Raw genomic sequence first — 24,436 nt, forward strand, 5'->3', positions numbered from 1 at the left:
GGGAAATGGAAAGGACATGCGGATGCGGACAGTACACAGTGTGCTGTCCGCATTTTCTGTGGACCCATTGAAATGAATGGGTCCTCATCCAATCCACAAAAAAAACCGGAATGGACACGGAAACAAAATACGTTCGTGTGAATGTAGCCTTAAGGCCTCATGCACACGACCGTTGTTTTATTTTGTGTCCGTTGTTCCGTTTTTCGTGATTTTCTGCGGACCCATTGACTTCCAATGGGTCCGTTGAAAACTCAGATATTGCACCGTCCGTGATCCGCGTTTCCAGTCCGTCCAAAAAATATGACCTGTCCTATTTTTTTCACGGACAACAGTTCGCGGACCCATTCAAGTCAATGGGTCCGTGAAAAAACACGGAGGCACACAAGATTGTCATCCGCGTCCGCGTCCGTTTTTTTCATATCATTTGCAAGGCAAACTTGACTTTGATTTTTTTTTTTCGTGTGGTCTTCCTTTATTTTTGGAGGATCACCAGACATGAAAAGTGAAAAAAAAATTCAAATTTGCCTTGAAAATTATAGGAAAAAAACGGACACGGATAACGGACGCGGATGACAATCTTGTGTGCCTCTGTGTTTTTTCACTGACCCATTGACTTGAATGGGTCCGCGAACCGTTGTCCGTGAAAAAAATAGGACAGGTCATATTTTTTTCACGGACTGGAAACAGGGATCACGGACGCGGATGACAAACGGTGCATTTTCCGAGTTTTCAAGGAACCCATTGAAAGTCAATGGGTCCGCAGAAAATCACGGAAAACTGAACAACGGACACGGAACCCAACAACGGTCGTGTGCATGAGGCCTTAGGGTAAGGCCACTCACATAGTTGCCTACTGTTCCAAATTTGCCAGGACTGTCCTTTACTTTTTAGAGACAGGCCCGGCAAAGTCGGATTTTCCTGTGGCGAAAATTGGCGGAGTCAACGTCAACTTCGCCTATAAATGTTTGTTCTCGGGATGGGGATTAGATGTCCCGATTTTACTACGCTGGTAAGTATGCACACAGAGCAGACTTTCTGCATTACAAATTCTGATGCAGATTTACAAAATCCGCACCGAATCTGTGCCACATGGGCGTTTATTATGGATTTGCTGCAGATTTTACGCTATGAATTGCGAAGGACAAAATCCGCAGCATGAATTCACAGGTCATTTTACATTGTGGATTTTTATTTAATTTTTTTGCAGTGTGTGGATGAGATTTGTTAAAATCACATCTACTTTGCTGGCACTTTACAATTGGCAGCGTATATATGCGATGCGTGAACATACCGGGTCCCCTCGCTAGTCTTCACTCCCTGGCCCGGTCTCGATGCACAGGATATGCCCACTCGGTGGCTTAGGCGGGTCACTGCTGCAGCCAACGACGGACTCCCCTGACCTTTCCTGCATCTCTTGAGGAGGACGTGAATGATGACAACCAGTGATGAGCGAATCAAAGTATTCGTAGTGGACTTCGATTCCAAATTTCAGGGAAAATTTGATTAACTGCGAAGCCGAATTTCCTTGTGCTTCGTGGTAATGAGTCAATTTTGCCTAAAATGGCGTTAAAAAAAGAATCATACTCACTTCATTTTATTTGAGCGCGAAGAGGCCGCCGTGGCCATCTCGGTTGAAGATTCTGCGCGAAATCTTGTGCGCGGTGACCTATTACATCGCATGATGACGTCATCACGCACCGCGCAAGATCTTCAAATGAAGATGGCTGCGGCGGCCTCTTCGCGCTCAAATGAAAGTGTAAAAAAATCAAGTAGCTTTTTGCCCAATCCTTAGCGGATTGTATTTTATTTATTTATATATTTTTTACCGATTAACTCCTGAAAGTCCTATTTTTTTTTAATCTCAGATGCATCTGAGGGGTTCAATGACAGAGTTGGGGGGCGCAATCGCCGTTCCCCATCATTGCGCCTGCTACTTACAAAGAAGCGCAATTTGTGACAAAGTAATTCGTCACAAAGCAAATTTCTTTGTAAAATTGGGCAAAGCAGCCGAACCGAAGTTTTGTGAACGTCGCTCATCTCTAATGACGATGTACCACGCTGCGGAATACGCTGGCGCTATGTCAGATAACCAATCAGGTTCTAATGGCGCACGTGGAAAGGGCCTGTCGGTATTAACCCTTTGAAACGTTTCCAGTCTATAAATGAGCATCATGCCTAAGTCTAAAAATATTCCCAGCGAGTAATCTCAAAACCTTATCGCACAGTCACACGCACAGCGGCCGGGTAGGTGTGCAGCCAGCAGTTTGCATATTACATGTGCATTTTCTGTAAGAGTCGATGGGAAATCCCGCCATGTTCTGGTTTCCTACAGCATAATAATAAAAGAAAGAAAAAAAAAACTTCAGCTCAATTCGCTGTCCCAAGTGTTTGAATGTTCGAGATACTAAAGGTTACGCAGGAACATGTGTGGGTCAGACACATCGACAAATCATGTAATCCGGCCTGCTGACTTGAGTTAAGTTGATGCTTTAAGTAGGCTTATGCGCCACATTATGCATGGCTTGTGGAATGAATTTCTCGTATGTGTGGGCTCCCGGGCATCGCCGTCATCATCACGCCGACAGGCTGTCATTTGTGTCTTACATGGTAAGAATGGCGGTGGCTGCCAGATGTAGGTGACCCACGCGGGGTGGGACTGCATAAGCCATGGTGATTTCTAGCTCACGTGGGCAAGGACCGGTGTGTTTGAGATTGGATTTAGGGCTCGTTCACACAAACGTGTGATGCCCGTTGCCGTATTGTGGACCCGCAATAAACGGGCACCGTTCCGTGTGCATTCCGCATCACGGAGGAGGACCCATTCATTTCAATGCACGGAACGCTACGGAGTGCTTTCTGGGGTTCCGTTCCGTGGCCTCCGCACCGGAAAAAAAAGATAGAACATGCTCTATCTTTTTGCGGAACGGAGGGATCGCGGACCCATTCAAGTGAAAGGGTCCGCGATCCCCATGCGCCTGCCCCACAGACGGTGCCCGTGCATTGCAGGTCCACAGCACGGGCACCACACCCTTATAATGTTATCAAACTGACGGATTATCAGATATTCCGGATTATCGGCATAGAAATGGCGTATGGCAGAACACAGGGTCCACATTACAGACCTATCGGTGCTACACGGGCCGCTGTATCATGTCTCCATAGAAGGGATTGACTCCCTAACACAGAATGTGATGCAGCGCTCTCTTCCTGCCTGTGTGTCAGTCCTTACTATAGTTCTGGCATTCTATTCCAGCAGCAGATGGATCAGAATGAGTGGTGGGAAAGGTCCCATGCATGGAATAGTTGAGAAACACAAAAAATGTGGAAATAAATCATAGAATGAACATACTTTTATAGCTGGAAGGACTTGCAGCTGGGCTCTGTTCACACCTGTTTGTAGCCGAAACCAGAATGCAGCGCTGGATCCGTCATACAACAGATACCACCGGCACCTGAAGGGCCCCAATGGTCTGCAATGAGGTCACAGGATGGCGTTGTTGTGTCTGTAGTTTTAATGGTCGCCTCACGATCCCCTGGTTTCACCCCCCACCCCCCCTTCCCAGGTCTCTGTACCTCCTGGTCCCTCTCAACACGGACAGGCGACCGTTGCAGTTATATTTCTGTGTTCAGAGGGACCGCGAAGTACAGAGACCGCGAGTGGTGACTTTTCTGTGTCGAGAGGAACCAGAGAGTACAGAGACTAATCAGGGGGCCTGGAACAGGAATGGCGGGGGGATCAGAGACTACTACCTTTTAAAAATGTTATGTTAGACCATTCGAATCCTTTTTAAATAACATTTTACAGCCCCTTTAAGCCGAATTTACCTTATCATTTACTATACTTTATGCAGTGCTTCCTGGGAAGGAACTATGACAATGTTCATCCTGAGTTTCCCGGTTCATGGGTGTTATCTCAGCACTACAGCGCCACTTACACAGGCAGAGCAGAAAGGGAGAAGTGCACGAATATAAGCCGGCATAAAACTACAGATGAATATGTCAGTCGGAGCCTGTGAAAGGCTGGGTGACTAACCCTATGGGCAATGGCTGCTATTGGTGCCTATCCCTAAGGGCATTGTAAAATCCACCACGGGAAATCCAAAATATGGACTTGTATTTCGGGCTTTCTCCCTTTAAAGCAGGCATCTCAAACTGCGGCCCTCCAGCTGTTGTAAAACTACAACTCCCACAATGCCCTGTTGTAGGCTGATACCTGTAGGCTGTCCGGGCATGCTGGGAGTTGTAGTTTTGCAACAGCTGGAGGGCCGGAGTTTGAGATGCCTGCTTTAAAGAGACCCCGTCCCCTGTCCTGACATGTCTGTTTTAGTAACTACTTGCAATCCCCATGTAATACCAATTCTGGAGCATCTCTTCCTATGACTGTTTGGTGAGCCATTCCTCTATAATTCCTTCTAGAACAGGGGTAGGCAACCTCCAGCACTCCCAGCTGTTGTGAAACTACAACTCCCAGCATGCATACCTGCTCTGCTCTTCTAGGAACTCAAATATAAATGAATGGAGCATGCTGGGAATTGTAGTTTTTACAACAGCTGGAGTTCCGGAGGTTGCTGATCCCTGCTCTAGAAGTTATAAATGAATTACTAGCAGTTTGCCGTGAAGGTCCAGATGGGTGTTACCAGTTAGGATGCGTCCCCGCACGGTCTGACACTATCCGATCAGTGCTGCCAGCGTCAGACTGTGCAAGGACACCCCCCCCCCAACTGGTAACACCCATCATTGCAGACTGCTCGTAACTTTTAGAAGGAATAATAGAAGAATGGTACAATGTAGAGTCATAAGACTAGAGGCTCCAGAATTGTTATTACATGGGGGAATGCAAGTAGTTACTAAAACAGACAAGTCAGGAGAGGGGACGGGTCTCCTTTAAATTTACAGTTTGCCTAATTCACTATTAATCTCAGTGCACGATATGACCTATTACACGGGGAGATGACTCCGATCCGTCATCATTTGCCAGCTGAATTTTGCACACACTTGAATAGAGCACATCAGCTTTTGCGACGCGTTTAAGGTCACTCGTGTTGTCTGAGCATTAAGCCATCGAGCCTCTTCTCACCTCTGGTTAAGCCTAAAATGCCCATAACATGTTTTCATAGCTCTGAAAGCCGGGCGACTTGATGCGGCTAACACAGGTGATCCTAATGCTGAGCGACACGCCGGCCGCCAACGCTAAAAGCCTCAGCCTGTATTCACCGAGCAGCCGCCTCTTCTCACATACACGTCTTCTGTCTCTGCACCTAAAACAGAGAAAAAACGAAAATTCTACCATGAGAACCGAGCTAAACCATAGGATGTAGAGGTGCAGGGAAAATGCTTATGTAACGTCGGGTGTAGATCACTACCCTCATCATCCTCCTCATCACACCTCATTGTGACTTTTCTGTATCGCCATAGGCTCATCATCTATTCTAACATCCTCTGATATTGAACTGGAGCAGATGAAATGACCCAGAAACCCCAATTCAGACACAGTGCGGACTACTGCTGCTTAAAGGGGTGGTGTCCCGAAAAATATTCTATGTTTTTCAAACCAGCACAATACTTCAGTAACAGTGGACATATGGATACAGAATGCACACGGAGTCATTTCCGTTTTTTTTCGGGCCCATTTAAATTAATAGTTTCGCATGCGGGCCGCAAAAAAAAGAAAGAAATGGACACGGACAAAAAGTATGTTCGTGTGAATGGGCCCTTATGGGAAGAAATTCAGTATAACCTGTCATTTATTACAGGTTATAGACCGCCCCCTGGACTCCTAAGAATTGAAAAAGAAAGAATTTAAATAAACACGTTACACTGGAACTTTCCTGAGAAAACCTAATTCTAGTCTGCTCGGCTCCTCCTGCTCAGCTCCTTCGGATCTGCTCCTCCTGCTCGGCTACTCCTGCTTGACTCCTCCTGCTCTGCTCCTCTGGCTCTGCTCCTCCTGCTCAGCTCCTCCAGCTCTGCTCTACCTGCTCTGCTTCTCCTGCTCAGCTTCTCCGGCTCTGCTCCTCCTGTACTCCTCCTCCGGCTCTGCTCCCCCAGCTCAGCCTCTACTGCTCTGCTCCTCCGGCTCTGGTCATCCTGCTCTGCTCCTCCTGCTCAGCTCCTCCTTCTGAGCTCCTCCAGCTCGGCTCTTCCTGCTCTGCTCTTCTGGCTAAGCTCCTCCTGTTCTCCTCCTCCGGCTGTGCTTCTCCTGCTCTCCTCCTCCGGCTCTGCTCCTCCAGCTCAGCCTCTACTGGTCTGCTCCTCCAGCTCGGCTCCTCCGGCTTGGCTCCTCCTGCTCTGCTCCTCCAGCTCTGGTCATCCAGCTCTGCTCCTCCGGCTCTGCTCCTCCTGCTCTGCTTCTCCGGCTCTGCTCCTCCGTCTCAGCTCCTCCTGCTCGACTCCTCCTGTTCTGCTTCTCCAGCTCAGCTCCTCTTGCTCTGCTACATGCTGCCTACCATTTGCAATGTGACAGGTTCCCTTTCTGCCAGATTTATCAATTGGCACTTTTTAAAAAGTTGCAGAAATTCTCTCAATCTTATGCAAATAAGGGGACTTTCACACTAACGCTGTTGGAATCCAGCAGGCAGTTCCGGCAAACTGTATGCAAACGGATATCCTTGATTTCCGGATCCGTTAGATGGATCCGGTGATATACCGGATCCGTCTCATTTGGAATAATGGATCTGGTATTAAAAAAAATTCAAAGATCAAAAGCGAAACTAGTTCATCCTATATCCCGGCACATGCGCAGACCGGAAAATCGGATCCGGCGATGTAGCAATTTCAAGAACACTTGAAAACCTAATACTAGTCTGCTCAGCTCCTTCGGCTCTTCTCCTGCTCGGCTACTCCAGCTCAGCTCATCCTGCTCAGCTCCCCCTGCTCTGTTACTCCTGCTCTGCTTCTCCGGCCTTCTCCTCCGGCTCTGCTCCTCCTGTTCAGCTACTCCGGCTCTGCTCTTCTGGCTCTGCTCCTCCTCCAGCTCAGCCTCTACTGCTCTGCTCCTTCAGCTCCTCCTGCTCTGCTCCTCCAGCTCAGCTCCTCCGGCTCTGGTCATCCTGCTCTGCTCCTCCAGCTCAGCTCCTCCGGCTCTGGTCATCCTGCTCTGCTCCTCCTGCTCGGCTCCTTCGGCTCTGGTCATCCTGCTCGGCTCCTCCTGCTCTGCTCCTCCGGCTCAGCTCCTCCGGCTCTGGTCATTCTGCTCTGCTCCTCCTGCTCTGCTCCTCCGGCTCTGGTCATCCTGCTCTGCTCCTCCGGCTCTGGTCATCCTGCTCTGCTCCTCCGGCTCTGGTCATCCTGCACTGCTACTCCGGCTCTGGTCATCCTGCTCTGCTCCTCCAGCTCAGCTCCTCTGGCTCTGGTCATCCTGCTCTGCTCCTCCTGCTCTGCTCCTCCAGCTCAGCTCCTCCGGCTCTGCTCCTCCGGCTCTGGTCATCCTGCTCTGCTCCTCCGGCTCTGGTCATCCTGCTCTGCTCCTCTGGTTCTGGTCATCCTGCTCTGCTCCTCCTGCTAAGCTGTTCCGGCTCGGCTCCTCCTGATCAAAAGCGAAACTAGCTCCTCCTATATGCGGGCGCATGCGCAGACCTGAAAACCGCATCCGGCGATGCGGCAATTTCAGGAACACTTGGTACCGGATCCGGCATTATAGGGGTTGTCCAAGTTATATTTATTGATGACTTATCCTCAGGATAGGTCATCAATATCAGATCGGACCCCGCCGATTAGCTGTTTGAAGAGGAGTCGCGCGCCATGCCAGCGCTGCCTCCTCTTCACTGTTCACCTTCTCGCCTCTGCAGCGGTGAGCAGCTGTAATTACACCCAAGCCTTTCCATTCATTTCAATGGTACGGATCGCTCCTATACAAGTGTATGGGAACGATCCTTCTTATTGAAATGAATGGGACGGTATTACACCTGCTCACCGCTGCAGAGGCGACGGCGAGAAGGTAAACAGTGAAGAGGAGGCGGCGCTGGCACGGCGCGCGCCTCCTCTTCAAACAGCTGATCGGCGGGGGTGCCCGGTGTCAGACCCCCGCCGATCTGATATTGATGACCTATCCTGAGGATAAGTCATCAATAAATATAACTTGGACAACCCCTTTAATACATCTCTATGGAAATTAATGCCGGCAAGTGCGGTATTGTTCCGGAATTTTGGCCAGAAAAAATACAGCAGTTTTGTCCGGTCAAATACCGTAAAAGGGACGGAAGGGAAGACATCGTGATGCACACTGAGCGGATTGCTTTCCTCTCAGAATGCATTGGGACAAATGATGCGTTTTTTCCCGGTATTGAGACCCTTTACTGGATGTCAATACCGGAAAAGACTATCGCTAGTGTGAAAGTACCCTAAGAACCCCTCAGAATTACGGAGTGCGTATAGTTCTCCTCCAGTATTTATTTTCTTTATCGGTACTTTTGTTTCATTATGATACATTATATTATTACTTTAAGACATAAATATTATTATTAGATTAATTTCAAGGAGCGAGCGTCTCCTCTGACGTCACACGCGCTGGGACTTGTAGTCCTTACACATTACTACACGTTGCCGCTTTCAATCAGCAACTCCAGAGAGCCTGTGACGTCACACCGCTCGTACCCTTACGTCACTCCAGGAGAACGTCCCTAACAACGGCGTCGTATAGTCATCTCTCAGAATCCCGCCTTTTTCACCCAACGTCACTGCAACGTCACTGGAAGGCGTGGCTAGGAGGCTTACGCCGACAGGACAGTGGAGGAGGGGGCGTGCCCAGTGCCGTTTGCGCATGCGCAGGAAGCGGTCAGTACCTTTTTTGCCCCTTGTCTCGTGTACTGTGCATGATGCTTGTGTCGGGTGTTACTATATGCGGGGCTCCTAACGCAGCGTCCTCTGCCCTCACCTGGGGTCGTGCTGGGACTTGCGGTTCTACCATAGCTGGCTTGTTTATGCCTCAGTCATTAGACACCCGGGTTAGCATGTTGGGGGTTGTAGTCCCTCCTTACCTAGGTATCTATATTATAATCCTCTCTATATGTTTAATTTTAGAATTTTTAGCCCTCCAGTTAGTGCGTTTTGTGTTACTACCCTGTGTGATGACATGGGTGACGTCACTGCAGCCGCCAGTGATGTCATCTGTAAACTGATGCAGGGTTATACTACTAAAAATGCAGTCGGACCCCCACAATTACAAAAGCTGAGGTCCCGGGGTCCGGGTTGGGGTGGTGCATGTGGACTTCTGGCTACTTAGCAGTCGCATATTCTAGTTGGTAAAAGTTATCCCCTGTCCACAGCTGGGACCCCCGCAGCGCCCCTAAAATGGCCACATGTGCACGGTGACTCTATTCATTTCTATGGGGGTTCCTGAGAAAGCCAAATGCAGCAGCAGATAGGTACAGGGTAACAGGTTCACACTTGCGGCAGAGGATCCTGGAAATCCGGACGCAAACGAATGCATTTGTCAGGCGGATCCGTCGTTCCGGTTGTCATCTGGAAAAGCGGATCCGGTATTTATCTCTTTCACATTTTTAAAGGTCTGTGCATGCGCAGACCGCAAATGCATTAATGGAAAATCATGCCGGATCCGGCATTCCGGCAAGTGTTCAGGATGCAGCATGCTGTGGTATTTTATCCAGCCAAAAAAAACGTAAGAGGGACTGAACTGAACGGATCGCTCTCCATTCAGAATGCATTAGGATAAAACTGATCAGTTTTTCCCCGGTATTGAGCTCCTGTGACAGAACTCAATACTGGAAAAGAAAACCGCTAGTGTGACAGTACCCTTACCAACCGGAAAACCCTTTTAGTGGTTCGGTAGATACGTCTAGGCATCGCTGTTCTAATCCCGTAGGGGGCTGCGACCTCCGTTTTAATGTTCCCGGCATTAGGACCCCAGTGAGCAGACACTTATCCCCTATCCTGTGTGTTTATTAGTGGGAAACCCACTTTAAAGGGGTCGTCCGAGATCTAGGAAACCTTTACAAGGGGCCGGGAACACCGAAAAAAAAACCCTCACATGCCACCCCGGAAGTGGGGCGTTCCATTTACATGCTTGTCACGATCCTGGAAAATCCGTGGCCTTAGTGGTGTGGATAGAAATCTGCGCAGACTTTTTTTCCACTGCTTGTGAATGGGTTATGAAATGGCCAATTAAAGGGGTTGTCTGCAGTTTTAAAAAATTTTGTAATGCCCCTCCCCCCCCTCCTTCAGGTGATTAAGCATTTTAACATTAACAATAGTGGAAATCTTCCTAGCAGTCCAGCGCTGCGCTCCCCGGTGTAATTACGCTGCAGGCACTTCCTGGATCACATGCCATACATTCAGCATGTGATCCTAGCCCGGTTACAACCCTGGTTGCGCCTGCGCAGTCGGAGCCACAGTCACTGAGCCTGCTTACAACCCACGATGTATGTGGGTAGTGGCTACACAGTCAGGCAGCCTCGGGGGCTGTAAGCACTCAGTGCCCAAGACAATCTGAGTGCGCAGGCGCAACCCCCATACATCGCCGGTTGTAACCGGGCTAGGATCACATGCTGAATGTATGGCATGTGATCCAGGAAGTGCCTGCAACGTAATTACACCGGGGAGCGCAGCGCTGGACCTCTAGGAATATTGTTCTTACTGTTAAAGGGGGTTGTCTCCTCTCAGACAATGGGGGCACAACGCTAGGATATTTATTTTACACACTTCTATAGCGCTACTATATTCCTCAGCGCTTTTACAGACATTATTATCCAGCGGTCCCCAATGGGGCTCACAATCTAAGGTCCCTATCAGTATGTATTTGGAGGATATGCCACCATTGTCTTATAGGTGCGGCTCCCAGCGGGACTCTATATTGAGAACAGAGCCCCGAAAGTGGTGGAGGGGGGCGCACTGTGCATGCGCAGCCGCCCTCCGTTCAGTTTGTATGGGTCCGCTGCAAATAACAGAGTGCTGGCTCGGCTATTTCCGTTGGGCCCATAGAAGTGAATGGGAGCGGTGGCTTCAGCACTCCTTCTAATTTCAAAGCATCAAGTGTGTTTACTCTCCAGGTAACATCATAGCAGTTTCGACTCACATGGGAGCGGTGGCCGGTCATGCGCAGTGCTCTCCCATTCACTTCTATGGGGCGAGCGCTTGGTGTGTCCAGCGGTGGGACCCGCACCTATAAGACAATGGGGGCACATCCTAGCATTATGCACCCATTGTCTCAGATGAGATAACCCCTTTAAATCACATGAAGGGAGACCATTAAAAAATTAACCCCTGGAGATAGGTTATCAATATATAATCAGTGGCGATCCGACCGACTCCATTGTCTCTTTCTAGGCCAGTGACGTCACATTCATCGGTCACATGGCCTATGTGCAGCCCTGTCCCATTCCAGTGAGTGGGCCACTGCTGCAATACCAAGCATGACCACTATACAACGTACGGCGCTGTGCTTGGGAAGTTGCGAGGAGGCCGCTCCCTCCTCAAACAGCTGAGCTTGGGGGATGCCAGGTACCGGACCACCACCGATTAGATATTAAACTCCTGGAAAATCGCATTGGGTGTGGAAAGTCAGCAGATATGATGAGGGTTGTGACAGAATCCATGCCGAAATCCTCATCAAATCCTGCACATGTGAATGGGCCCTTATTGATGACCCTCCCCTTCATTTAATAATATTGCATGGTATTCACGGTGTGATCATATTTATGGCAGGAGAAGACTGGACGGCGGCTAGAATGAGCGTCCTCTTGCTCGAGGCCTTTTATGGAGGCTCACACAAGCAGCTGATGGACCTTCTGAAAGGAGAAGTGGAAGGCTGCGTCCTCTACAGCCTCCCCGCCAAGAAGTGGCACTGGAGGGCCCGCACTGCCGCCCTCTACTTCATGCAGGCCGTTCCACCCGATGACTCCTACAGGTAATCATGTACCGTATACAGGACACAGCCCAACGTACCAATGATGCTTGAACAAATTGGCTCTAATTTTTAAAATCCCGAATTTTTGCCCTAGTATTACACATTCCTGAAATAGAATGATGTCTTTCTTTTTACTTGGAGTAATGAAAAACCTAAAGGAGTTCTCCAGGGCTAGTAAAATATGCCTCTTTTTTTTTTTTTTAAAACAGCGCCGCGCCTGTCCATGAGCTGTGTCCGGTATTGTTGCTCGGCCCCATTGATAGAAATAGGGCTGATCTGTAATACCACACATGACCTGTGGACAGATGTGGCGCTGTTTTTGGAAGAAAGCAGCCATCTTTTATTAGTTCTGGACAACCCCTTTACAGGGGAGTCTGTCTTCAGTTTTGCCCTCTCATCTTCCCCAACCTCTCCCCTCTGCCCCGAGAGCCGGCTGTAGCGTCAAGAGACCTCTAGAGGCGAGGGGCTGGGAAGTGTTCAGGGCAGAAAGCCCAAGGCAATTGAACATAAAGGAATTGTCTCCATGTTAGGCTACATGCACACGACCGTATGTTTTTTGCGGTCCAGAAATTGTGGATTTGCAAAAAAAAACGGATGACGTTCCATATGGCATCCGTTTTTTTTGCGGATCCATTGAAATAATGCCTATCCTTGTCCGCAAACTAGAAAAAAATAGGACATGCACTATTTTTTTTGTGGAGCAACGGAACGGACATACTGATGCGGACAGCACATGGAAATGAATGGGTCCGCATCCTATCCGCAAGAAAAACGGATCGGACACGGAAACAAAATACGGTCGTGTGCATGAGGCCTTGAGGGTCCATTCACACTTCGGCAAAATGGGTCCGCATCCGTTCGGCAATTTTGCGGAACAGGTGCGGACCCATTTATTTTCAATAGGGCCGGAATGTGCTGTCCACATCCGCACTTCCGTTCCGCAAAAAAATAGAACATGTCCTATTCTTGTTCGCAATTGCGGACAAGAAAAGGCATTTTCTATGAGAGTGCCTGGCGATGTGCGGTCCGCAAAATGCAGAACGCACATTGCCGGTGTCCGTGTTTTGCAGATCCGCAAAACACATACGGGCGTATGAATGGACCCTAACTGTGATCGTGGCATCGTTGGAGGATAGTTGGATCTGTTGGTATCTTGTATCTCTCAATGTACCACTTGGAACCGAACCCGATTTCGGAAGATGTTTTTTTTTTTTTTTTTTTTTTTTACAGAATAAATCAATTTCTGAAGTTATTATGTGAAATCTCACGAGACTTCGCAAAGTAATAACTTCGGCTCATCGGAGCCAATACATTCTAATACTGTACGGAGCTCCTGCTCCGTACAATATTGATACAAAGTTTTATGCGAATCGACTTCGGATGTTTCATCCGAAGTCCATTCGCTCATCCCTACTGATGACCTATCCAGTCGCGGAATTTTCTGCCACAGAATCTGCCGGGTGTGAAGGTTCCCTTACAGCCGGTTCAGACCTGAGCGTTTTACAGCGCGTTCCTACGTGCTGTAAAACGCTCAACAAGGAGAAACCAATGCCTCCCTATCGGCATGGTTCTCACCTGGGCGTTTTACAGCGCGTACGATCGCGCTGTAAAACGCCCGACGCCCCAAGAAGTTCAGGAGCTTCTTTGGGGCATAGTGTCGCGCGTTTCTGTACATAGACTTCCGGGAACGCGCGACAATGGGCGTTTGCTTCTGTCCGACGCGCGATTGTAAACGCCCGTACAATCGCGCGTACAGAGCGTCATTATGCCCTGTGACACCGATGCAGGACTTACTTGCGTTTGTTCACACAGTGCAATCAAATAGTGGTTTATTATCATGGCAGAACGCAGCGTTTTTTTTTTTTTTTTTTTTTGTAAACCACAGTAATTTGCTGCGTCTTTATAGCAATAAACCCCAATTTGACCGTCGTGTGAAGAGACCCTTGCAAAAAGAGAGCTCTGTTACAAGCTCGGGCGCTGTCTGCAGGACGTGGTCATGAACAAGACTGTTCATGTTCACTGACAGTAAGCAGAGATCTTAAACACCCCGAGGAATTGCAACAGAAAGTCCCGCTATATTAGAAAGTTGCGGAACTGTTCACTGTGTGGTGATGGGTGAGAGGGCTGTGCGAGATGTGAAGATTGCGGATCCTGTTTGCTGTCTCATGGCGGCATGAAATCAATTAGGAAAGAAATGTATACAATGCGTCCATGCCGTGTGAAGCGCTGCCTCCAGTCTCTGGGCTTTTTGGCATTTTTGACGAGTGTTCTGGCATGTCCTATAATCTGGATCCCAGCCGTGTCCTCCAGTGAATCACAAGGTCATCTCCATCCTGAAGGTCGGCATCACAAGACATCCTGTGCTCCATGTAATAAGCTAATCAGACATTGCTCACAGACACACACCCCATTAGTTAAACTTCAATTACATTGACCTAACATAATTTAATTGCAATTCATTGGATTACCTACACTTTAAGAGATCCCACGAAAAGCTAGCATGCAATCCCAGGAAACCTGTCATGTTCTTCCCTCTTCTGGTTTATCTAGTCAGAGTGAAGATCTGATTAGGGAATATATCACGTTAAAGGGGTTTTCTAGGATAGGCCGTCAATATCAAATTGGTAGGGGTCCAACTTTCAGCACCGCCTCTGATCTGTGAGCACTTCTTGCTTTCATTGTTTGCCAGGCATATTGCAGCGGATGAGCCTGGTACTGCAGCTCAGTCAAAAGACAAGGACTGAGCTGCAGTACCAGGTTTAGCCACTATCAGCTGAACAGCGCTGCAGCCTCTTCTGCCAGCTGACCAGTGGGGGAGTTGGGCCCCCACCTATTTTTATTGATGGATTATCCTTAGGATATCAAAGCCCTGGAAAGGGTTATGCAGCTTTTTTGGGATGGCAGCCATGGGGCATGTGGAGAGGGTTAGCAGCCATGGGGCATGTGGAGAGGGATAGGAGCCATGGGGCATGTGGAGAGGGATAGGAGCCATGGGGCATGTGGAGAGGGATAGGAGCCATGGGGCATGTGGAGAGGGATAGCAGCCATGGGGCATGTGGAGAGGGATAGCAGCCATGGGGCATGTGGAGAGGGATAGCACCCGTGGGGCATGTGGAGAGGGATAGGAGCCATGGGGTGAGGGATAGCACCCATGGGGCATGTGGAGAGGGATAGGAGCCATGGGGCATGTGGAGAGGGTTAGCAGCCATGGGGCATGTGGAGAGGGATAGCAGCCATGGGGCATGTGGAGAGGGATAGCAGCCATGGGGCATGTGGAGAGGGATAGGAGCCATGGGGCATGTGGAGAGGGATAGGAGCCATGGGGCATGTGGAGAGGGATAGCAGCCATGGGGCATGTGGAGAGGGATAGGAGCCATGGGGCATGTGGAGAGGGATAGGAGCCATGGGGCATGTGGAGAGGGATAGGAGCCATGGGGCATGTGGAGAGGGATAGGAGCCATGGGGCATGTGGAGAGGGATAGGAGCCATGGGGCATGTGGAGAGGGATAGGAGCCATGGGGCATGTGGAGAGGGATAGGAGCCATGGGGCATGTGGAGAGGGATACGAGCCATTGGGCATGTGGAGAAGGATAGGAGCCATGGGGCATGTGGAGAAGGATAGGAGCCATGGGGCATGTGGAGAGGGATAGGAGCCATGGGGCATGTGGAGAGGGTTAGCAGCCATGGGGCATGTGGAGAGGGATAGCAGCCATGGGGCATGTAGAGAGGGATAGCAGCCATGGGGCATGTGGAGAGGGATAGGAGCCATGGGGCATGTGGAGAGGGATAGGAGCCATGGGGCATGTGGAGAGGGATAGCAGCCATGGGGCATGTGGAGAGGGATAGGAGCCATGGGGCATGTGGAGAGGGATAGGAGCCATGGGGCATGTGGAGAGGGATAGGAGCCATGGGGCATGTGGAGAGGGATAGGAGCCATGGGGCATGTGGAGAGGGATAGGAGCCATGGGGCATGTGGAGAAGGATAAGAGCCATGGGGCATGTGGAGAGGGATAGGAGCCATGGGGCATGTGGAGAGGGATAGGAGCCATGGGGCATGTGGAGAGAGATAGGAGCCATGGGGCATGTGGAGAGGGATAGGAGCCATGGGGCATGTGGAGAGGGATAGGAGCCATGGGGCATGTGGAGAGGGATAGGAGCCATGGGGCATGTGGAGAGAGATAGGAGCCATGGGGCATGTGGAGAGGGATAAGAGCCATGGGGCATGTGGAGAGGGATAGGAGCCATGGGGCATGTGGAGAGGGATAGGAGCCATGGGGCATGTGGAGAGGGATAGGAGCCATGGGGCATGTGGAGAGGGATAGGAGCCATGGGGCCTGTGGAGAGGGATAGGAGCCATGGGGCCTGTGGAGAGGGATAGGAGCCATGGGGCCTGTGGAGAGGGATAGGAGCCATGGGGCCTGTGGAGAGGGATAGGAGCCATGGGGCCTGTGGAGAGGGATAGGAGCCATGGGGCCTGTGGAGAGGGATAGGAGCCATGGGGCCTGTGGAGAGGGATAGGAGCCATGGGGCCTGTGGAGAGGGATAGGAGCCATGGGGCCTGTGGAGAGGGATAGGAGCCATGGGGCATGTGGAGAGGGATAGGAGCCATGGGGCCTGTGGAGAGGGATAGGAGCCATGGGGCCTGTGGAGAGGGATATCTACCTATCTATATGGAAAACTAAAAGTACAACAGAACACAAAGGGGTATGCTGTGGAGCAACTACGTGTTAAAGGAATTGTCTCTTGAAAAAGTCATGACCCCTATTCACAGAATAGGATAGAAATAGTTGTCTGGTTGGTGGGTGTCGAGTGATCCTCTCCTATCTCTGGAAGTCCCGTAAAGTTAAATAGAGCGTCAGCGGACATGCGCCACCATTGCTCCATTCAAAGAGGGGAACGTGGGGACCCCAGCAGTCAGACCCCTGCCAATCAGACACTTATCCTGTGGAGAGGGGATCGGTATTTTTCATGGAACAAGCCCTTTAATATACCCCCATACGGTGTGACTATTTGCCATGTGTGCTCCCGCAATGCTCTGCCACAGGAGCGACCGGCAGAGCTTTGTATTTGGAGAAGAAAATGGCAAAACTGTAAATCGGTCCAAGATGAGTAAAATGAAGTATTTACAAAGTCGCTGAGGCTTTTTATGTTTCTTTTCGTTGTGGAATGTTGTAAACTTCACTTCTGTTAATGGTTTTCCACATAAAACGCATGAAAACTACATTCTAATCGGAGCCCAGCGGCACGTATTACATTATGGGGGAAAACAATGCGGCTATTTTATTTATACCACGGACCTATGAAGAACGCCCTGGTATCGTTACTCTCGTTCTCCACAATCGCCCTACACATGGCAGCTTTGACAGTCCTTGAAATCTGTGAGAAGTCTGCAGGAAATGACAGTACGATACAAGTAGATGAGGTTTTAAAAACCCCATTTACATGTAGCGGTAAAACGAGCTTATTATTTTTACAGAAATGCCGTGAATTTTTACGGCAGAGTCAAAATCCATAGCGAAGTCTGGATGCAACATGTGTTTTTTTAAATTTTTTTTATATAATGGAGTCACTGCATATTCACTGTAGATTTGTGGAAAGTTTTTCTTCCATGTATGGACAGTCCGTACCTTTAGAGCAGGCATCCTCAAACTGCGGCCCTCCAGCTGTTGCAAAACTACAACTCCCAGCATGCCCGAACAGCCTACAGGTATCAGCCTACAGCAGGGCATTGTGGGAGTTGTAGTTTTACAACAGCTGGAGGGCCGCAGGTTGAGAATGCCTGCTTTAGAGCATTCTCCGTCCGTCTCCTTCCCTCTTGTCACAAGGTGTTTGCCCTGTAACGATTGCTGCATCGGTGGTTATAAAGCCGTGTTCACACACAGCTGCAGCATCTAGCTCGATCTCATCGCATGGGGACGGGGGGCTTGGGAGATGCTAATGATGTTAAAATGTGGCAATATTACGTGAACCCCCTCTAAATTACTTCTCCCCTGCCCATTATAGATGGATAACATGACCCCCCCCATTATATGTGCGGATAATATGCTACTGCGCCATAGAGTGGGGGTGGGGCTAAAACAAAGGGGCAATGCCGCGCGTCGGGATTCCGTGCCTCTTCAGATCTATTCACAATGTAGTAGCACAAGTTTTACCTCCTCCGGCCGGGGCTACACGCAGAATGAAGAGCGCATCGTGACCTCGCAGGTAATGATTGTGAATTTGGGGGGCGTTACTACAAGCGAAAGTGATGCGATCGCAACACAGCAGTGGCAAAAAATCCAAACCTACTGGATTTTTTGTTGCAGATTGCAAAAACACAAGAGACTTTTCCGATACGGTAAGTCATACGTGACCCGTGACGTGTCCCCACTCCTTTTAAAGGGGGTAGCAAATTCTCAATCTCACACGCAGGTAAATCACGCCCTAAAACAGTTGCGCAACTCCAATAGGTCAACCAAAGTGGCCAGTTAGCCCTAACCTATAAGGGGTGTTCTGGTAAGATAGTGGATAACTCTTAGATCAGTAGAAGTCCTGCTGCTGGGTCCCCCACCTGTAATGTGAAGGGGGCCCCTGTACCCCACAGGGTCCCTGCAATGAACGGAGCAGTAGATTGAGCACGCACACCTCTGCTCCATTAATGGAAATAGCCGAGCGCTGTGTTCTGCTATCTCAGAGAGTCTTAGGCTGGGTTCACACTTGAGCGTTTTACAGCGCGTTCAAACGCGCTGTAAAACGCTCAACACATGAAAACCAATGCTTCCCTATGGCCCTGGTTCTCACTTGAGCGTTTTACAGCGCGTTTGAACGCGCTGAAAAACGCCCTACGCTCAAACAAGTTCTTGAGCTTCTTTGGGGCGTTTTGACGCGCGTTTGTGGCCATAGGACACTGCAGTCAATCACACAAACGCGCGTCAAATGCGCGTTTACTATTGCAAAAAACTCGCATAAAAACGCGCGACAAAAACGCGCCTTAAACGCGCATATAAAATGCGCTCAAGTGTGAACCCAGCCTTAGAGCTGAATGGAGCGGCGGTGCGCATGCTCAACCAGACACTTTGGCGGGCTCTGCCCCTGCTTTTGTAATCAGTAGGGGTCCCAGAGGCCCACACAGGCCTAATAGCTATCCCTTATCTTGGATAGGGAATAACTTCTAACTACCATAATACCCCTTTAGGGTCCATGCACACGTCCGTTGTTTCTTTCCTGATCTGTTCCGTTTTTTGCGGAACAGATCTGGACCAGTTCTGTACCCATTCATTTTCAATGGGTCCTGAAAAAAAATCAGACATTGAGCTGTCCGATTTTTTTCAGGACCCATTGAAAATGAATGGGTACAGAACTGGTCCAGATCTGTTCTGCAAAAAACGGAACAGATCAGGAAAGAAACAACGGACGTGTGAATGGCCCCTAAAGGTTAGGGCTGCATGGCGAGTTGGCGACTTTGCTTGACCCATTGGAGTTGCAAGACTGTTTTAGGGTACAATTTAGGATTTGCTACAGCCATTAGACAGTGAAATAAAAATTACTTTGGTTGCAAGTGGGTCGCATACAACACTGTAACAGCAATGTTCAAAGGTAGCTTGATGGGGGAGTCGCAGCAGTGGGACCCCCACTGATCTAAGGGTTATTCTGTCATTTGATGTTCTCACCTATCCATAGGATAGTGGATAACTTCAAGTTACCAGAATACCCCTTTAAAGAGGTGAATGGGAGGTAAAACCGGCCACCGCACAGTAGACGGAGCTTCAGACTCTGTTGTCTGTTTGTTTTGGCAGCTGCTGATTGGTCGGGGCGTCGGATACCCGCCAATTTGATATTGATGACCTATCCTAAAGGGTGTATTAGACACCCCGATCATGCAGAGGGAAGCGTTCCATTCCGGAAATCGCCCGCTTGCTTGCTGAGGAGACCGCTGCTATTACATGCACTGATCTCCTCCGCAGCATGGCGAGGAGCGATCGCTATGTCATCACTCGTCCACACGCTGTACAGTGGTTCGCTGGCGGCAGATCGTAATTAGACAGCACAATCTGCCGCCGACATTCAGCATGCTGAAAGATCTGGATTGCCCGATAAACGAGCGTTTGCTAAGGTGGAGATCGTCGGACCGAAAATCTGCCCATCACTATCTGTAACCCAGAGAACCCCTTTAAATCCCTGTTTTCTCATCTCACCTTATACTATTGTCTTGCTATACTACTCCTTCAGTGTCATGGACTTGATTCCTATCTCTTAGTGATAGTTGTAGTAGTAGTTGATAGGAGTGTTTCACACGTATAGATCGACTAGGCCTCAGATTCTCCTTTGACCCTTCTTCTACTGAAGTGTCTCCTTCCTGGAGATTCCAGCCATCTGTCCTTGATGACCGCGTTCCACTCAGGAAGCTCGAAGTGACTTAGAAGGAGTTAGTTTTGATTGATGCTTTAGGCTTTTTGGAACAGGTGTGTTCAGCTGGCTCTCGCGTCTCGCCTTACAGAGGTCCAGGTACACGGCCCCATCACATGAGCGGCTGATGTGTCCTTTCATCACCACATACTGAACGTGTCCTGCACATCTATAATTTGCCTGCGATATTTGACCTGTGCAGACTAAACCTGGTGGTGCCTGTGTCTTAATGTAGATAATTGTCTCATTTCCCTGATCATTTAACTTTCAACATAGGAGGCGACCACTTATTCTATCATCTGGCAGTGGCAGACAGATTGATGTTCTGACCCTTTATAAGTCCTATGTACGTCTGTGTTACGGCGTGTTAAATGGGGTGCTTGCCCCCGGGGCCTCCGCCTTCTCGGCTCTCTGTTGCACCCTGTCCAGTCCAGGGTCTGGCCACGACAATTACTTACTTTTCGTAAGTCCTATAGAAGTGAATGGAGAGAGACGCACATGGGCTGCCTCCTGTCCATTCACAAGATGGTGGTGAGGGTCCCACCTCTGGGACCTGCTCCTATCAGACATTTATGGCCTATCCTTCTGCTCCACTGTCAACCATGGCCAAGGCACTGCACGCAAGTATGATGTCAGCATACTAGAACAATGACATCATTAGCCCCAACAACTTGATAAAAAGTAGCAACAGATAAAAACTTATATCAGTATCTTTTGTCAGTATTTTTGCCCACTGTATGACCACTTTATTTGGGAATATTTGTATAGTGCTATTACTTGGGTCCTATTTGGCATGATTATGGTAGTGGCCGGCCCCCTCCACTGCGCCGTCACAATCCGGCTCGGCGAATGTGCACTAAGTATGGTGAGGCCGATGCCCACTGCAGGGCATTCAGTGCGCAAGCACCGACCGCTGACAATGCTCACCAGCCGACCGGAGCTAAAGGAGTACTGTGACTAGGGCTGCAGTAAACGATTATTTTTAGTAATCGAGTATTCTATTGATTATTTTTTACGATTAATCGAGTAATCTAAAATTTATTAATAGACTGTTTTCCTTTATAAAAACTCATCAGACCCCCTGCCATCAGTCCCTAACACCCTTCGTTCCCCCCTGTGTGATCAGCCCAAGTGCATTAGTTCCCCCAGTGCCATCAGCTCCACTATCCCCCAGTGCCATCAGCTCTCCCCCACCCCAGTGCCATCAGCTCCACTATCCCCCAGTGCCATCAGCTCTCCCCCACCCCAGTGCCATCAGCTCCACTATCCCCCAGTGCCATCAGCTCTCCCCCACCCCAGAGCCATCAGCTCCACTATCCCCCAGTGCCATCAGCTCTCCCCCACCCCAGTGCCATCAGCTCCACTATCCCCCAGTGCCATCAGCTCTCCCCCACCCCAGTGCCATCAGCTCCACTATCCCCCAGTGCCATCAGCTCTCCCCCACCCCAGTGCCATCAGCTCCACTATCCCCCAGTGCCATCAGCTCCACTATCCCCCAGTGCCTTCAGCTGTCCCCCACCACAATGCCTCCAGCTGTACTGCCCCAGTGCCATCAGCCCCTCCATGCCATCCATTGCCATGTCCCCCACTCCCTCAGTGCCATCAGATCAGCCCCTCCTTGTCCCTTACTCCCCCAGTGCCATCAGATCAGCCCCTCCATGTCACCTACTCCATCAGTGCCATCAGATCAGCCCCTAAATGTCACCTACTCCCCCAGTGCCATCGGATCAGCCCCTCCATGTCCCCCAGTGCCATCGGATCAGCCCCTCCATGTCCCCCAGTGCCATCGGATCAGCCCCTCCATGTCCCCCAGTGCCATCGGATCAGCCCCTCCATGTCCCCCAGTGCCATCGGATCAGCCCCTCCATGTCCCCCCACTCCCATCTGCCCCTCCATGCCATCCATTGCCGGCTGTCCCCCTTCAGTGCCATGTCCCCCGCCAGTGAAATAAAATACTTACCTTTCCTGTAGGGGCGCCGCTCCACAGCTCCTTCCTCTTCTTCTTCGCGCGTTCCACTGGATCCTAACGTCACACAGCATCGGGTCATAGTGAGCGCTTACGTGCACTATGACCTGACGATGTGTCAGGATCCAGTGCAGCACGGTACGGGCCGGCGGGTGACCACGGAGCGGTGAGTAATAGTAAGCGCTTCTTTCCCGCTCCCTGGTCACATGACACAAATGAATCCTCGATGCAAAAAATTTGCATCGATGATTTTTTTGTGTCGAATTACTCGATTCAATCGAGTAATCGTTTCAGCCCTAATTGTGACGTCGCATTGGAGGGGGCGGGCTGGAGCAAGGCGAGGTACAGGGAACAAGGGAAGAGGAGGGCTTGGGCTCCTTGAGAAGGCGTGCCTGGGCTCCTATACGGTTATGCACGCCCCGCTGGGCACCTTGAGACCACATTTGCATATGAATAAAAGTTAAAGAGAACCTGTCATCAACTTTATGCTGTCCATACTAACAGCAGCATAAAGTAGAGACAGGTGAGTCGATTTCAGCGGTCTGTCATTTATAAGATAAAAGTAAGTGGTTGCCGAGAACCAACATCACAATCATTGCAGACTGGGCCTGGAGAAGAGTCACGGCCACCTGAGAAGAGTCCTGGTTATTGATGAAGTCCTGCTCTCCTGCTGATTATTGACAGTCTTCTACCTAAATTTCTCCTTTTCTAGGAGAGAACTGCCAATCATCAGCAGATGGGTAAGTGCAGGAGATTAAGAATAACCAGGACTCTTCTCAGGTAGATTTGACTCTTCTCAAGGCCTGGGCTGCAATGATTATGATGCTGGTTCTCAGCAACCACTTACTTTTAGCTGATGAGTGACACACCACTGAGATCAGCATTTCTGTCACTATTTTATGATGCCCTCAGTGAGGTCAGCGTAGAGTGGATGACAGGTTCCCTTTAATTTTCTGCACTTCGGAAATACACAGAATACTAATACAGGTAAGTTTTGCGTTAGATTTAGGGTCCATTCACACGTCTGTAAGTGTTTTGCGGATCCGCAAAACACGGACACCTGGCTGCAATGTGCGATCCGCAATTTGCGGACCGCACATCACAGACACTATAATGGAAAATGCCTTTTCTGGTCGGCAATTGCGGACAAGAATAGGACATGTTCTATTTTTTTCAGGAACTGAATTGCGGATCCCGAAAAAACAGATGTGGATCCCGAAAATGCGGATGCAGATCCGTTCCAGCCCCATTGATAGTGAATAGGTCCGCAAATTGCGGAACGAATGCGGGCCAAAATTACGGACGTGTGAATGGACCCTAACTGGCTATTTTTCCTTGTTCCATGGCTTATTTAAAGGTTGAACGCTGACCCACAGGAGTCCCCTTCCAGTAGCTGGTCCTCATGAGATGGTTCTCTTTCTCTGAGAGATACCTCTTTGCACAGTGTAAGGGCTCATGCACGCGACTGTATGTATTTCGCGGTCCACAAAAAATACAGATGACGTCCGTGTGCATTCCGTATTTTGCGGAACGGAACAGCTGGCCCCTGATAGAACTGCACTATCCTTCTCCGTCATGTGGACAATAATAGGACATGTTCTATTTTTTTGCAGAACGGAATTGCTGACCCATAGAAATGAATGTTTCCGCATACGGTCCGCAAAAAAACGGAACGGACATGGAAAGAAAATACGTTTGTGTGCTTAAGCCCTAAATCAGAGCATCCTCCTAGTTTTTGATTTTCCCAAACCTTTTATTTTCTACCAGATCTTCCCCTGCCCTCCTCTTCTCAGGAGCAGCGGCTGTGCGTCCAGCGGCAATGGCAGGCTATACATGGCAGCATAGCTTCAAGTTTATGCTCCTAATAGCTCTGATAGCTTATCTCATCCAAATAAAATCCGTGTGTAACATTGTATACTGCCCCCCAGGTGACTTCATATGGATAAAAGATATTATTTGTAACATACCCCGGCCCTTAAAATAACCCCCAGGGGAAGTGTTCTACCGCATTTACTCCCTGAAGTCTGAAAAGTTTATCATAAAGACAAACTACAAGCGTCTTACAAAGCATAAAGGAGGGAAGGGGGGGGGTTCAGAGGTAGAACGCAGGAAAGCGTGCTGGTTAAATGGACTGACAAAAAGTAACGTGTAAGCACAATGCAATGTAACATATAATATAATCGCTATTATAATTCATAATTGGCAGTAGATTAAATATAAAATGT

At 49.5% G+C, this 24,436-nt stretch overlaps 1 protein-coding gene across 3 annotated transcripts in view; it reads left to right on the forward strand.

Moving 5' to 3' along the window:
• The first annotated feature begins 8,725 nt into the window (after positions 1-8,725).
• The window catches only part of GTDC1 (glycosyltransferase like domain containing 1), a 185,783-nt gene continuing 170,072 nt past the window's right edge, over positions 8,726-24,436 (forward strand). For 2 of the 3 annotated variants that reach the window (XM_040440662.1, XM_040440663.1), the window contains exons 1-2: positions 8,828-8,979; positions 11,659-11,860. In XM_040440662.1, coding sequence (XP_040296596.1) covers positions 8,919-8,979; positions 11,659-11,860 — 263 coding nt within the window. In that variant the 5' untranslated portion in view covers positions 8,828-8,918. Of the gene's footprint in view, positions 8,773-8,827; positions 8,980-11,658; positions 11,861-24,436 lie in introns of those variants that run through there. The other variant, XM_040440664.1, reaches the window with a different exon arrangement.

This window comes from Bufo bufo, chromosome 7, assembly GCF_905171765.1.
Source record: "Bufo bufo chromosome 7, aBufBuf1.1, whole genome shotgun sequence".
In the NCBI taxonomy this organism is placed as follows: domain Eukaryota; kingdom Metazoa; phylum Chordata; class Amphibia; order Anura; family Bufonidae; genus Bufo; species Bufo bufo.